This window comes from Enhydra lutris, unplaced genomic scaffold (assembly GCF_002288905.1).
Source record: "Enhydra lutris kenyoni isolate GAN:26980312 unplaced genomic scaffold, ASM228890v2 scaffoldscaffold22, whole genome shotgun sequence".
Classification (NCBI taxonomy): Eukaryota; Metazoa; Chordata; class Mammalia; order Carnivora; family Mustelidae; genus Enhydra; species Enhydra lutris.
In genome coordinates this window covers 12,405,526-12,422,348 of record NW_019154106.1, presented here as the reverse complement: position 1 = coordinate 12,422,348, position 16,823 = coordinate 12,405,526, and the positions used below count along the sequence as shown (strand labels likewise).

Below are 16,823 nucleotides of genomic sequence, written 5' to 3'. Positions count from 1 at the left end.
TCACAATCCTAGAGATAATTTTGACTCTAAAATGGTCTTAATGAATGCATTCTTGACTTCCTTGCTCCTCATGCTGTAGATCACAGGGTTTAGCATGGGGATGAACACCCCATGACACCATTTTGTCTGTGTCCATGGGATGGCTGGAGCTGGGCTGTAAGTACATGAAGATGACTGTCCCATAGAAGATGGACACAGCAGTGAGGTGGGAGGCACAGGTAGATATAGCCTTCTGATATCCTGAAGATGAGTGCATCTTCAGGATGGTGATAAATATGAATATGTAGGAAATCAAGATAACCAGGAGAGCAAAAAAGATATTGAAACTCACAACATAAACAAGAACCAGCTCACTGACATATCTATCAGAGCAAGAAAGAACCATGACTGCTGGAACATCACAGAAAAAGTGATGGATTACATTGTTCATACAGAAAGAGAGACTAAATGTGTCTCTAATGTGGTTAGAGGCATTCAGGAAACCACAGACATAGCAGCCTATGACCAAACGAGCACACAAACCTGTTGTCATGGTGGTGGTGTAATGGAGGGGTTTACACACTGCTGCATAACGGTCATAAGCCATTGAGGCCAAGAGATAATTTTCCACAGTGGCAAAGGCTGCAAAAAAGAACATCTGAGCAGCACATGCATTGTAGGAGATGACCTTACCTTCTATAAGTAATCCAGCCATGACCTTGGGAGTAACAGCTGAAGAGTAACCAAAGTCCATCAGAGACAGAGGAAAAAGTACATGGGAGTGTGGAGATGGGAGTCCAACAGAACCAACATGGTGATACCCAAATTCCCAACGAGAGTGATGAGGTAGAGGGTGAACATTATGAAGAGGGGAAGCTGCAGTTTTGGGTCATTGGTTAGTCCCAGGAGAATGAACTGTGTCACTTCTGTCCTGTTCTCCATCAATGTTGAGAACCACTGATGCTCTGTGGCTACAAGAAGAAATAAATGGTTGATAAACAAAAAAACTTACAATGACAGTGTACATATAGTGTGTGTTATTTCATTAGAACAATAACTTGTATTTCAAGATTCTCCGGATAAAACATTAGCTTGACAACAAAGTTAATGCACTAATTACATGTAGATTTGCAAACTGTTGACTCTGAAGTAGGGAGCTTCTCCTCAATTCTAAAATTTTATATATTTGTAAAATGAGGTGTAGAAAATTGACTAACTTGATCAAGATGACTTGTCCATAATGAATACAGTTCACTTTTTCCAAGCCTGGTAAAGCAGATACTTGCATGCTGCTGACTTGCCAGGAACTGCCGTAGATGCAGTAGTTGTACAGATAGTCCCCAACTCACAATGATTTGACTTAATGATTTTTCAACTTGACAATGGTGCAAAAGTGATACACATGCAGTAGAAACCATATCTCAAATTTTGAATTTGGATATTTTTCTGGGCTAGTGATAGCCAATATGATCCTCTCTCCTGGTGCTGAGCAAGTACAACAAACCACAGCTCCAGGTCAGCCAGATGATCATGAGGTCCAACAACTGATACCTTTACAACCATCCTGTACCAGCTCAGCCATTCTGTGTTTCACTTTCAGTACTGTATTCAACAAATTCCAGATATTCAATGCGTCATTATCAAGTAGGCTTTGTGTGAGATGATTTTTTCCCAACTGTACATTAATGTTAAGAGCTGGAAATATGGTTATGGTAGGAGAGGCTAAACTATGATGTTCAGTAGGTCAGATGTAGTAAATGAATTTTCATCTTATGATATTTTCAATGTACAATGGATTTCTAGGGACATAACCCCATTGTAAGTACAAGAAGATCTGTATATTCATCACATCCTCTCAAGAACATTATGAGTTTGATTTGTTATTATGTTCATTTAAATTATGATGCACAGAGGAGTGCCTGGCTGGCTCAGTCAGTAGAGCCTGCAACCCTTATTCTTGGGATTGTGAGTTCTAGCCCCATGCTGGGTATAGAGATTACTTAAAACTTTAACAAAAAATGCTGGGAGGAAAACAAACTATGATGCACAGTAGTTGAATAAATTTTTGTATTTCAAATGAGTATTAATTGACAAGCCATGCTCGGGGCCAAGCCAACCTTTAAGCTCACACTGAGTGGTGATAGTCTAAACTGTATTTGAATCAAATTTAATTTAGCTCAGTGCAATTGTTCATTGTCTTCATTGATACAAATTCATTGAGTTTTCCCAGTGAAGTATCCAAGAGATATATACATAGATGTGGTGAGATAGTGGAGCAGTAGGGGCACGACAGCCAGCAGAGGCTATATGAGGGGAAGAAACAAAATCGGGTGTAGAGCTTATGTTCCAGGATGAGGTGCATAGCAGCCCTACTATCATTTAATAACAAGGAGCCATCAATCTTAACCTAACTTATCTGAACCTCCTATTTCCATCAGCAATAAATAAATAAATAAATAAATAAATAAATAAATAAAATAAGACGGTAATGAGACCTATAATATAGCATTGTAATGAGAATAAAATAAGGTAATACTTAAAAACTGATACAATCTGGGTGATTAGCACAGTCTCATGAGCTATAGTGTTATTGTTAGAGTGGGATGATTGTGTTTACATTGCTTTGGGAAAAATGGGTGTTGCCCTGTAGAGCTTCAGGTGTGTGTGATGTATGAAGTCTTATGGTCTCTTTAATTTGCCTTTCTCACACAGAAGGGCCTCAGAGGTTTTCTGTGATCTCCAGGATTTCTCCGTCTGTTTTCTTTTCACCCATGGAATTGGCTGCCCCAACAGGTCCACACAAGCTTTCTTTTGCCTAAAATCTTCCTTGAAATCTATACCTTAGCTTGGATGACAGTCCTCCTCTGGATAACTCATTCTTTCTCTCATGACTGCATCTCACAGCAGAATCAGAGATCAAGGGTGACAGCTCCTTGTCTATGGGCTCTCTTCAGCCTGCAGATCTGTTTTGGTGGCAAGTGCCACATAATAAAATATTTCATTTGAATCTGCTCTTCCATAGAACAGTACTATAAATCTGTTCACTTGCATTTGAAGCACTGGAAGGGTATCCCTCTTCTGCTAACTACTAAAATCTTCCTCCTAAACTTTGGAAAATTCCCTGCACAAGACTGTTCCCTGATAACATTGTTTGCCAACCTTAACACACATGTCCACTTGGAGCCTAGTCTATGTTCTACAAGCAATAAGAAAGGCTTTATAGGTCAATGTGTGTGTGTGTGTGTATGGTAGGTTGTATTGTTATTCCTCCTTCACCATTGTAGAGCATGAGGATTTGAGAAGTTCTGTGATGCTCTAAAATTACACAATTAGCCTGGGAAGGAGTCAATTCAAGAGTTAAATCCATGTTCTGTGTAATCAAAAGGCTCTGCTCTTAGTCAGTCACTGTCACCATGTGTGGATGTGCTGGTGACAATAAGCTTAAGATGGTAGGAGAAAGTTTAAAATACCATTTGGATTTTATTAATTCATATTAGAAATTTTGTTGTAAAGATTACTTGGGGACATGAAGGTGGATCCATCAGTTGAGCATCTGACCCTTGATTTCAGCTCAGGTCATGATCTCAAGGTCGTGAGATGGAGCCCCCTGTTGGCTCCATGTTCAGTCTGAGGTGCAGAATCTACTTTAGTTTCTCTCTCCCTCTCCCTCTACCCCTTCCTCCACTCTTGCATGCTCTATAAATTAATTAATTAATTAAATCTTTTAAAAAGATTATTATACTCACAGTTTTTTGTTCATTTTGCTTTTTTGTTTACATTGATGAGAGACAAGCATTTAGAGAGCAGGATGTAAAAACCAATAAATTAATTAGAGAATCTTCTGTGACTTTTTTGTTCATATCCTTAGGAAAGAAGGATGGTGGTCCTTAAGTACCAGTAAGTTCCCTCCTGATGGAAATTTTGACATTTATACCCTGGTCTCACCTCAGTATTTTGAAAAACATTGAAGATATCTATTTCTGCCCCCAAAGAACTTGAAGTAGGTAGTGCTGTCCCACAACTTTTGCATGGATTACAGTTCTAATTAAAAATGTTTACAGGATATAGATGCTTACTTGTCTGCTGGGAGAGCAGGAAGAGCCATTTCTGAGCAATGGGTCTGAATCAGAATTTCAGCTGCAGAGTAACACCTAATTATTACTCTTAGGACATGGTCATGAGGCTCTAAGTTCTCTAAGACAGGGGAAAATGGAAGAAAGAACATTAACATGGTTCAATTTCTGTACCTACCTTGCATTCCTTCTGTGTCCTTAGAGGGATCACTTGCCTTCTTCTTATTTATAAAATAAAGATGATAAGATTACCTCTTCTATAATTCACACACTTGTGTCTGTAAATAAGAAGCAAGGGAGGGTCTGTAAAATGTCTCCGTAAGAAGTTATCACTTTTAAGTCAATGACTGTAATTTTTATCTCAGGGACTTTCCCTTGAATATCCTTAGAAGTTCATAGCAAATCCTGGGATAAAGTCTCTGTGCACTAGCAAATGAATAAATGATCACCAAACAGGTTCAGCATGTAGACTGGTGTCTCTACAGTGGTGACATGTGGGATCATATTGAGATTTCAATGGCTAGTGCGTGGGGATGTGGAGAGAATTATAGAGACACAGAGCTCTCTGGGAATTTCCCTTGGGAGGACTTTTCTAGCACCTCATGCCACTTTCCCAGGATGGAGGCAATTAAACTGCCTGTGGGGGCCATGCTGGTTATTTCATTGAACACACATACTTTTGTATTACTTGTCATTTCTTCTGATTTTTGTCAGTTTATAATTAAGTATAATTTCTGTACATTAGTATCCGCAATCCCAGCGGATAGTTGTAAGATTTTGTCAAATTTATATCCAGTAAGCCCCATCACCTAAAAAACTTCATGCGAACCTCTTCTGACAAACCCATTCTCCCACGCACTGCCCATGACAACCAATACACTGTTTTGCCCAAATAAATTTGCCTTTCCAACAGTGTCCTTAAGTGTGATCCTATAAAATGTACTCTGAGTCTATAATCTTTCATTTATTATTTGAGGCAGGCCTGTCCGTATCATTTCCTGTGTCAGAGTGGAATATTTTTTACTGTCTGGTCATTACCAATTGTTTATCTTATTCTCAGTTGAAGAACATTTGTGTTGATTCTAGTGTTTGGTGATTACAAATAAAGCTGATCTAAACATTTGCTTAAAGACTGTTTCTTGATTGCCCTCATGGCTTTTGATCAGCCTACAGTGGTGTGTAAACCCTTATATTACAACATTGCTCTGGCACCAGCAAATGTGTGGAGACGTGGCAATCAGACACTATGTCTGGGGCTTCCTTGAATCTGCCACCCACACTGGATTCAACTTCTGTCTTTCCTTCTGCCACTCCATTGTGGTCCATCACTTTTTCTGTGATATCCCCCTAATCCTAGCTTTTTTCTGTTCTGATGTCTATATAAAAGAGACTGTGCTCTTTATCTTTGTAGATTTCAATGTCTGTTTTGCCCTTATACTTATCTTGACCTCCTGTCTATCTTCATTGCCATCCTAAGTGTGTGTTCAACACAGGAACAGTTACTCTGCTGATTTCACATGGCTCACTCATAAGACTGCATATCTTCTGCATGGTGAGGTGGGCTGAAATGTTCAAGATGGACTTACATTTCTAACTGTTGACTCAGGTTACTCTCTACCTTTTTTCTACAAGTTCTTTCATCCTCCAGAGGATGGACCAGATTTCTTACATAATATTTTCAATATGAAAGTATAATTGAATGGTTTCAGGAAGTTTAGACATTTAACTTTCACAACATTTTTTTCTGTCACATTATACTAATCAATGATGTCAGAGGGCTGGCTCAGATTCAAGTATGAATCAAGCATGAAGAATGACTCTACCTCTTGAGAAGAAAGCTGCAAAGAATTGGTACCCATAGTTAATCTAGCACAGTTAGAAATCAGGTTAAACTGCTATAACTAAGAAAGCCAAAATATAGTGGCTAAAATATGACAGCAATTTATTCTCAAATAGCGGAAGTTAATGCACTTCTATAAGAACTATCTGTATAGCTGGTATGTCTTGTCATTCTGGGGACAGGTTCAGTTCACAAAGTCTCTCCCTACCATCTCCTGCAGGGTTAAAAGTCTGTCCTCATCATAACTATTCTATCTGGAGGAGACAAGAAAGAGATGAATGAAGGATAAATAATTTCTTTTCAAGAAAGTGATAACAACAGCTGCATGCATTACTTCTGAGTACATTCCATTGACAAGAATTCATTATTAAGGCCACAAAAAACAATCAGATAAACCAACTTCAAAATTTTATCCCTAGCTGAAAGACAATGTGCTTAGCTGAAATCTCAATACTCTGGAAAAAGAAATAATGTTTTCTGAGGAAAATCAGGATACTCCCACACAGTTAGTAACTGAATCTGAATTTCCAAGACCTGGAGACTTTTCAATACAAGGTCAGAGAGATGAGTAACCAGTGGAGGTGGATGGTGTCCTAGAAACCAAGTGATGAGAAATGTACCAAAAGGGAATGGATGTGTCAGAACTGCTAGTAGGTTAAGGAATATCAAGACTAAGAACTGGTGATAGGCCATAGTGATAGGAAGTTGGTGGGTGACTTTGAATGGTTTTGGTTAGATGGTAGGGGAACAAATCTCATTAAATGTATAGTCTACAATCTAAACCATGATTATTCTTTGCTTTACATAGTTTCTAAGTATTTTCCCAACCTGCACAGTGAAGTAGATGTATGTTGTCTTTTCCCAGAGCAGCTAGGGAGATAGGGCTTTGAGACTTTCAACTTTGAGAAGAGAAACAGAGCCTAACAACATGATGGGAAGCCAAAGTTTCAGGAGATGACTGATAAAGGATGTTTTGACAACAGATGATGCTTCATGAACCTGAGCATCAGTTATAGCAAATGTCTACTTTGCAGCAAGTCATTGTTCTTGGCTTCATTTCCCACCCATTTTGTCTGAGTACAAGATCATTGTAACTAGTTCTTTGGAAGAATGAAGGAGGAAATCACCTTGGGGAACTAGTTCTTTGGAAGAATGAAGGAAGAAATCACCTTGGGGAAAAGCAGTGTACAGAGAGGAAAAGAAGAGGCACAGTAGGAGGTGTGGTGCTTGAAGTGGTGAACAAGTGAGACTAAGACAGGGATTCGGAACAGGAACTGAGGGACAAAAAGAAACACACACACAGTTCCTACTCAAAGACACCTCAAAACCATTTAGGAAGGTACTCAGCCTCCTGTGGGTAGTTGTTATTTAATTTACCTGTTAAAGGAAAGAAGGCTAGAGGATTTGGTTTCTTTTTAGTTACAACTGAGAAGTTAGATGGGCTCTTTGGAGAAAGAGCTGATTACTGGGTTGGGACAGGAATAACACAGGAAGAGCCTGGAGCATCTTGTAAGATCAGAAAGTAAGAGGAGCTCAGAAAACAATAGGGTTGGGTATATCAAAAGGAAACAAGAGTAAAACTGAAAGTGTTCCCAATGGCTAAAGAAGGAACAAATTGAACAATAAAGTAAATAACATGGGACCACATTGTACCACAAAATATAAAGCAGATATATATAAGTCCATGCTGATGAGTAAGTAAGAAACTAAGTAAATAAATGAATTTTCTTATAGAATAATTCTAAATAATAAGTTTAGCCTTCCCTTAGGAGGTGCAGTGTAGTCCTTTCCACCCTGAGTGTGGCCTGAACGTAGTTTCTAAAATATACAACATGCAAGGGGAAAAGGTAGCATTACACTCAAGCACTTGGCAAACATATCTGGTTGAGGTGATGAGGGTTAAGATCCCCAGTTGTAAGGGCCTATTCAGCCAGAGCAGCCCCACCCTGGTCGAACTGCCATTTTGTTGTAAAACTTAAATTGACTCTGCCCCCCCCCAGGGGAACTTACTTAAAAACAAGTCCCAGAAACTAGTCCCAGGTAACAAAGTCCAAATACAAGGGTGGGTCAGGCCAGGTGGAGGTATTCAATCAATGGGGGTGCATACTGTCTCCTAGCTACTAAGGATTATGGGCCCCGCCCTTTGGGCACCTTTTGGGTGCCAGTTCTGAACAAGGTGATAGGCTGGTTCAAATGTCTACTAGGGTAAATTGTAATTCAGTTAGTCATCTAGCATGACTATGCAGCTTTCACTGTGTGTTACAACTTCTTTGGCCACCTGTGCATGGCCAGGCCCAACCACATGGCCTTTGCTCTATAAAAGTTAGCCTGTGAAACAGAGGGTCGTCCTCTCTGTAAGGGGTGGCCCTGACCGGTCTGTTTGATGGTCGGTTTGATGCTTGATGCTTGGCCCAAAGTAAAGCTTTGCTTGATTTTTGCTTTGTATCAGTCTTGCTCCTTTAATCACGGACCCATTATTGGGGGACCCATTATTGGGGGACCCAACACAGTGACAAGTCATGTTGGTAGTATGTGTCCCCGATCAGATGTGATAAGAACAGCATTTCTCATTCCCTTTCAGTATCTAAACCTCTGTGTAACCATGACGAATAAAATGAGACAAACCTAAACTGAAAGACCCTCTACAAAAAACAAACAAACAAACAAACAAAAACACACAAAAAAACCAGAGAAATACTCCTCAAAGATATTAAGGTAGTGAAAATCCAGTAAAGACTGAGACACTTGTCCTAGATCAGATGAGAATAAGGAGACAGCACAATATATGCAGGACGATATATGGATCCCAGATTGGATCCTCTAGGAGAGAATGACATTAGTTGATAAATAATAATCTGAATGAATTCTTGAAGTTTAGATAATAGTAATGTGTCAATGATGCTTTCTTAGCTTTGACTAGTGTATTATTATAAATTAAGATGTTAACACTAGGGGAAGTTGGATGAAAGGTATGTGGGACTTATCTATACTAACATTTTGAAAATCTAAAATCATTTTCAAATTTAAAGATATATTTAAAGTAATTATTTAAAAAATGGTTCCAGAAGAGAAAATATTTTCATAGACTTCAGAGCAGATATTTGTGTTGTATCACATAGACCCCACCAATGTCAGCATGACCCTCTTAGGACATTCAAGCACAGGTTTGCAAGTCTTGAGAAGTTGAATGTTTAGAAAATTATGGAGATAGACAAGGAACATGTGTACAAACTCCTTTGGATAGCTTTACTATAAAATTGAGATCACCTAAGTCAAAAGAAATACATAATGATTGTATATTAGTATGTTGAGGTAGGTTATGTTTATTGTTGTAAAGTATTGTCATGCTTACATTAACTTTTTGGAGAGAGGGAGAAAGAGGGAGAGACTGAGTGTTTGAGTGTAGGACAGGGGAGGGGCAGAGAGAAAGAGACAGAGAGGGAATCTCAAGGAGGCTCCATGCCCATTGTGGAACCTGATGCAGTGCTCCATCTTACAACACTGAGATCATGACTTGAGCCAAAATCGAGAGTTGGACACTCAACTGATTGAGCAACCCAGATGCCCCTGCCATGCTAACATTTTCTAGGGATGTTTGGAATCATTGGAGTTTATTGCATAATCCTAATTTTTGAAGGAATTTTGCAAACTGAATCAGGAAAATTTTTGCAGTCTCATATTTTGTATTATTACACTTTACTAAGTAAAATGTATTTCATGTGTTATTTTTCATTTAATGAAAAATTTCTAATAAAAAAGAATTAGAATAGTTTTATATGATCTGTTTGATAGTGTGGTTTCCAAAAAGTTCTTTGTCCAAAAGTGTGAAATGTAAATAGGGAATGAAAGAATATTTTTTAAAAAGCCACATCTTAATGAAAAGCTCTAAAGTTCTTGTCTAAAAAGTTATATAATGAAAAAAATAAAGAATTAAATAAGGGGTAATCAACTCTAATTATCAGTAGTTCCAGTATATTTGCTGCTGACACAAACAATTAGTCAACTCATTAATTTAACAAGTGTTTGTTGAGAAATTAGTACGAACCAGGCCACAGTTTAATTACTGGGGATGAAGTTGTTAGTAAAGAAGACAAAGCCACTCTTCTCGTGCAGTATACATTCTAGGTAGGTAGATAAATAAATAAAACAAGCTAATGAACAAGTAAATAGAAATTTTGAGGAGTGATCGGGACTATGAAAAGTAAAGCAAGTTGGGAACATTGTTCATGGGGAGTGGGGAGACTATGATATGGTACCATTTAAGCAAAGATCTGAGGGAAGTGAGGAAGCTTTCTGAAAACTGGCAACAGCAAGTACAAAGACCCTGAGGCAAGAGGGAGCTTTGATTGTCCAGGAACAGCAGGGAACTCAGTGTGAGTGAAGTGGAAGGTACAAGTAGGAGAGTGGCAAGACGTGACATAGCTCATCTGAAAGCAAAATGTCCCTGCATGAGGGGAAACTAGTCACTTTGTAGTATTTCCAGAGAGAAAAATATAATATCATACTATATTCATCTTACACAATTGAAGAGTTGGTAGAGTTGAAGAAATTCTGAATAAACAAAATTTCTTCTTTTGAACAAACAAAATCTTCTTGATCATGTCTTGTACTCCTGTTCTCTTGCTTTTGAAAATTATCCTGTGATCATACTTTTTCTAACAACAGTACAGAAGATAGAAAAACTAATTCCTTTGAAATATTATACATTTGTAGCTCTAAATAAATGTACCCCAAAAAGCATATATCTTTATTTAAAAATTTATGTAATTTTTTTTGTTAAAAATTTTTTTATTATGTTATGTTAGTCACCATACAGTACCCCAGTAGTTTGTGATGTAGTGTTCCATGATTCATTGTTTGTGCATAATATCCACCGCTTCATTTTTGTCTCTTGAAAGTTTTTCAACTAGAGAAAAAAAAGTTAGACATAAATTTATATTCTGATACTTAAGTTGATTATTTGAATTTTTTTATTAGAAACTAGCCAGACTGCATCCAACTTCTTGAACAACTTCCCCATTCCTGTGTTTATGTGAACATATGGGATTCTTGCATATGCTTCTATTCGTGGGTTTGTGTATTCCATGGTTTACTTATAGGCTTGCATTGCCATATAGTAGAGTACATATAACATGTAATTAATAAGGTTCATTATGAGCAGGGTCCCAAAATTCTTATGGTCCCCCTTGGTCATCCTTGTTGAGATATCCTATGTTTGGATTACTATTTCCTTTTTTAAAGGATAGACTTTGGAATAGGAAATGTTATCACCTACCTCAGTAATTGAGGTGCAGTGCGGGCATTAAAATGTCATGTGGTTCAGTCATATGTGGAATTCAGGAAACAAAACAAATGACCCAGAAAACAAGTGACAAACAGAAAACAGACTCAAATATAGAGAACTTGTGGTTGCCAGTTGGTGAGTTGGGTAGGGGGATGGGTGAAAGGAATTAAGGGGATTAAGAGGCCAAACATCCAGTTACATAATAAATAAGTCATGGAGATGAAAAGTACAGCATAGGGAATATAGTCAATAAGATGGTCATAATGGTGTTTGGTGACAGATGGTGCCTATAACTATTGTGGTGAGCACTGAGTAATGTATGGAATTGTTGAATCATTATTTGTACACCTGAACTAATATAACACTAGATGTTAATTATACTTTGAATTAAAAAATGTGAGTCATTACATATTGAAGATCTGAGAGGAATGAAAGTAGGTCACTGTGGATCCTACACTTTAAGAGGTATATCCTAGAGACAATTTCACCTTCTCAACCACTTTCTTGAATGCAGTTTTAACCTCTTTGTTCCTCAAGCTATATACCAGGGGATTCAGCATGGGGATGACCATAGTGTAGAACACAGATATCATTTTGTCTGAGTCCCTGGAATGGGTGGAACTGGGCTGGGAGTACATGAAGATGACTGTCCCATAGAAGATGGACACTGTAGTGAAGTGGGAAGCACAGGGGGATAAAGCCTTCTGATATCCCTCAGCTGTGTGCATTTTCAAGATAGTAATAAAAATGAACAGGTAGGAAATCAAGATAATGAAGAGAGCAATAAGAATATTGAAACTTGCTACAACAACAAGAACCAGCTCACTGACATGTCTGTCAGAGCAAGAGAGAGCTATGACTGCTGGAACATCACAGAAAAAGTGATGGACTAGATTGGACATGCAGAAAGAGAGACTGAATGTGTCCCGAATATGGATGGAGGCATTTAGGAAACCACAAACGTAGGAGCCTATGGCAAGATGTGCACACACATTGGTTGTCATTATGGTGGTGTAATGTAGGGGTTTACACACGGCTGTGTAGCGGTCATAGGCCATTGAAGCCAAAAGTAGGTTTTCAGCAGTGGTAAAGGCTACAAAAAAGAACATCTGAGCAGCACATACATTGTAGGAGATGACCTTGTCTCCTACAAGTAACCCAGCCATGACCTTGGGAGTGACGGCTGTAGAATAACAAAAGTCCACCAAAGACAGGTTACTGAGAAAAAAGTACATGGGCATGTGGAGATGGGAGTCCAAGAGAATCAGCACCATCATCCCCAGGTTCCCAACCACATTGATGAGGCAAATAAGGGTGAACACAATAAAGAGGGGGATCTGCAGCTCTGGGGCATTGGTTAGTCCCAGCAGGATGAATTCCATCACTACTGTGTTGTTTTCCATGGGTGTTGTTGGGGAATCACAGGAAGCCCTGTAGCAATGAGAAATAATGGAACAGAGTCAAAAACAAAAAGGCAATTTAAGTGTAATTGAAACAGATACCTGAAGAGAAAGAGAGAGAGAGAGAGAGAGAGACAAAGAGAGAGAAGAAAGAAAGTTGATAGATGTGCATTTTTTCATTATAGCAGTAATACTTCAAAATTATTCAAGTCTCTAGTATGAACTTGACAAAGAAATTTAATGCATGAATTACCTATATAGTTATACATTGATGAAACTAAAGGATCTTTCTGGATCATTTCCCACCATCTAAATTTTGTAAACTTGTAAACTGAGATGTGGAAAAAGGAATGTCTTGATCAAGATGGCAGGTCTGGAATCAAATATACCTGTCATTTCAGTTCCATGAGCTTGTAAATTTTGATACTTCTATGTTGTTCGTGTGCCAAGAACTGTTCACAATATGTATATATCTATTTTCTCAAAAAACCCCACGAGATTGAATAGTAATTAAGCCCATTTAAGTTATGAGGCACAGAGATTGATTAATGTATCTAATTTATAAAATTATTATTGCCAAAACCAAGTTTTATACCCAAAGATTCATTCTTTAGGCCACTGGTTTTAATTTTTAAAACACTGAGCTTACTTGGGATACTGCATCAAAAACTAATGATGTGTTTTATGGTGACTAACATAACACAATAAAACAAATGCAACATATATACTATGGAGTATCATACCTCCATCAGAAAGGATGAATACCCAACTTTTGTATCAACATGGTCAGGACTGGAAGAGATTATGCTGAGTGAAATAAGTCAAGCAGAGAGAGTGAATTATATGGTTTTGCTTATTTATGGAGTATAAAAAATAACATGGAGGACAAGGGGAGATGGAGAGGAGAAGGGAGTTGGGGGAAATTGGAGGGGAAGATGAATCCTTTGTGAGACTGTGGACTCTGAAAAACAATTTGAGGGTTTTGGAGGGGTGGGAGGTGGGAGGTTGGGTGAGCCTGGTGGTGGGTATTATGGAGGGCACGTATTGCATGGAGCACTGGGTTTGGCGCATAAGCAATGAATTCTGGAACACTGAAAAGAAATTTGAAAAATAAATAAAAATTTTTTAAAAAATGCAACAGGTCTCTGTGATATAAATAAATAAATAAATGAACCACTGAGTTTAACTCAATTTACAGTTACTCACTGTCTCCATTGTCCCAAAATCAGTGTTTAGAGCTTTATAGTTAGGTAACTGAGACATATAAGCAAAGTAGATGTAGTGGGCCAACAGGAGCAATAAGGGCATAAATGACCAGCAGAGGCAATTCAGAGAGCAAGGCACAACATTCAGTGTAGAGCTTGGACTCTGGGAAGAGGTGCACATCAGCCCTATCACTGACTACTGAAGGGTCATTAGTTCCAACCTTGGTACCTGGACCTGATTTTCTCCATATACAAAATGAAGATTGTCATGAGATCTACCTCAAAGTATTATTTTGCTTTTTAGGTTTTTTTTTTAATTCAACTTTTAATTTAAATTCTGGTTAGTTAACAAATACAGTAAAATTGGTTTCAGGTGTAGCACTTAGTAATTTATCACTTATATATAACATTCAGTGCTTACTACAAGTGTCCTCCTTAATACCCATCACCCACTTAGCCCATCCACTGCCCACCTTCTGCCATCAACCCTCAGTTTGTTCTCCATCATTAAGAGTCTCTTGTGGTTTGCCTCTCTCTCTTTCTTTCCTTATAGAAAGAAAGAGATCATGCACTAAAAACAATGAACAAAATGCTGAGTTTTAGCATGGCCTGATATATATGTTAGCTGTAGTAGTATTCTTAGGATGGAATGATAGCTCTTAAGTTTATTTGAGAAAGGTAGGTGGTGACATATAGGGATTCAAGGGTGGGTCAGTTCTGAAGCCTTATAGCCTCTCTTCGATTTCCTTGTTCTCACACATTTGATCCATGGATGATTTTGTTCGGTCCAGGGTTCCTCAGTCTGTGTCCTCTGCCAGCTTGAGTGGCTGTTCTAGCCATTCCAAATAAGCCATTCTTTTGCTTAATTTATTTCTTAAAATCCATATTTTAGCACAAGTCAAAGAATGTCCTTTCTGAAACTCATTCTTCCTGTCATTACTATCATCTCATAGTTGAATCACCAAGATCAAGGGCTGAAAGATCCTGGTCTGTTGGCTGCCTTTAGCCTGCAGGTCTGTTTTGGTGGTGAGCTCCACATTAAAAAAATTTTTATGTGCTATGTTCTTGTGTAGGAACAGTGTCTTAAATCTTTTTAATTTGAATCTGAAGCCTTTAGAAAGACATCTCTCTCTGCTAATCCTTCTCTACCACTGTCCTCTTGATTCTGCACATCTCTCTACAAGCCCAGGCTCTAACATCATTAGGTTTGTCAACCTCTGGCAGTTGTAACCACTCTTAGAATGTGGCATATTCTACAAACAGTAAGAGCTATATACATTTACATTTTTCTGTATGCACATCTGTACACGCATACACTTATTCATATGTTTACATACATGTATACAAACACATCTTATTTCATTTAAATTCATGGTAATATTGAGGTAAGTAGAATTATTTCTCCTAAGTTACCATTAAAAGAACTGAGGGTTTGAGGAGTTATGTATAGTTCTACAATTATACAGCTCAGATGAGGAAGATTCAGGATTCAAATACAGCTGTGACCAAATCAACCTCATCAGCAGCACTTGTAGATGTGGTAGCAGTAATAACAAGGATGACATTGCATGGGAAAGATTATAGTGGAGTACGGATCTGGTTAATTTACTTATAACACTTTTGCACTTTATAGAATGGTTATTTCACTGTCTTCCATTTTTCTATTTTTTAATTTTAATTTTATTTTTTCAGTGTTCCAAGATTCATTGTTTATGCACCACACCCAGTTCTCCATGCGATACGTGCCCTCCTTAGCCTCCAGTGAAAGGACAGAGATAGCAAATAAAATAAATTTAAAAATTACTGAATAAGAGCATCACTTCTCTTTTTTGTTTGGCTGACCTTTTTAAAGACAGCAGCACGATGATGTTCCATAAGCATCACTAAACTCTCCATTGATAGAAGTCTTGATGTTTAAAGCCCAGCCTCAGCTCACTGCTTTAGGAATAATGTTCAATTCACCTATTTCTGTGCTCAAATATATAGTCGGTAGAACTGCCCCCACAGCTTTTCATGAATTATAGTTCTCACTAAAGTATATATGGAACATAGAAGCTTACCTTGCTGCTGGAAACGAAGGGACAGGCAATCTTGAATAATGAGTCTGAAATCAGACTTTTCACCATGGAATAATGCAGATACACTCCTAGAGATGTTCTCTACCAGATACCAGTCAAATATTTCAAGACCTCTAAGGCAGGTAAAGATGGAGGAAAGATTCTAATAGGGAGTCACAAATCTGATCCATGTCTTGAATCTACCATTAATTCTTACTATGTTTTTGGAGGAGTCACTTGTTCTTTCCTTATTTGTAAGATAAAGAATAAAATGACTTCTCTTACATCACTCAGCCTCATTCACAGAATTTCGTCTGTGATAAGCAAAGGAGGGAAGCTCAATAAAACACCTTGCTGAGTGGCTATCCCTTTAAAGTCAATCAATATAATTTTCATGTTGAGATGTTTTCCCTGCCCATGATTGAAGGCTTGAAGCACATCCTCAGGTCCAAGGTCAGGCAGGAAGGTGTGCATGTACTAGCAATTACTAACAGTAGTTGATGGCCAAAGGGGCTGAGCACATGGTCTGGCCCCTCTAAAAATGATGTCACGCTGAGTCATGTTGGGATTTCAGGGGCTAACTCACGAAATCAGGAGGGATTTATGTAGGCATGGAGTTCTCTGTGCATGTCCCCCAGGAGAGCATCTGTAGCTCTCATCCACCTTCTTAGGGAGAAGCAATTTAGCAGCTTGTGTGTCCCTAGCTGGATTTGATTAAGGTGCACACATGCTTTCATATCACTTGCTATTTCATACATTTCCCTATCTTCTAATTAAAGTAGAATTTATAAACAATAACATCCCTAGTTTCTATTGTATTGGTCACATTTACAAGGTCATGTAACCACTAGCACAATCGTGACATAGAAGAGTTCCATCATCTAAACCAAACCCTCCAGCTTCTTTGCGAGCAACCCATTCTCCCACCTGCCACCCCTGGAAACCACTAAATTGCTTTTGTCCGTGTAATTTTGCCTTTTCAAGA

At 38.3% G+C, this 16,823-nt stretch overlaps 1 protein-coding gene and 1 pseudogene across 1 annotated transcript; both read right to left on the bottom strand.

Moving 5' to 3' along the window:
• LOC111149856 lies at positions 1 to 921 on the bottom strand (annotated as a pseudogene).
• A 10,713-nt stretch (positions 922 to 11,634) lies between these two features.
• On the bottom strand, positions 11,635 to 12,579 carry LOC111149953 (olfactory receptor 5B3-like). Its single transcript, XM_022507223.1, has one exon. It carries the CDS (start codon positions 12,577 to 12,579, stop codon positions 11,635 to 11,637), a length of 945 nt encoding a protein of 314 aa, XP_022362931.1.
• Positions 12,580 to 16,823: the final 4,244 nt, after the last annotated feature.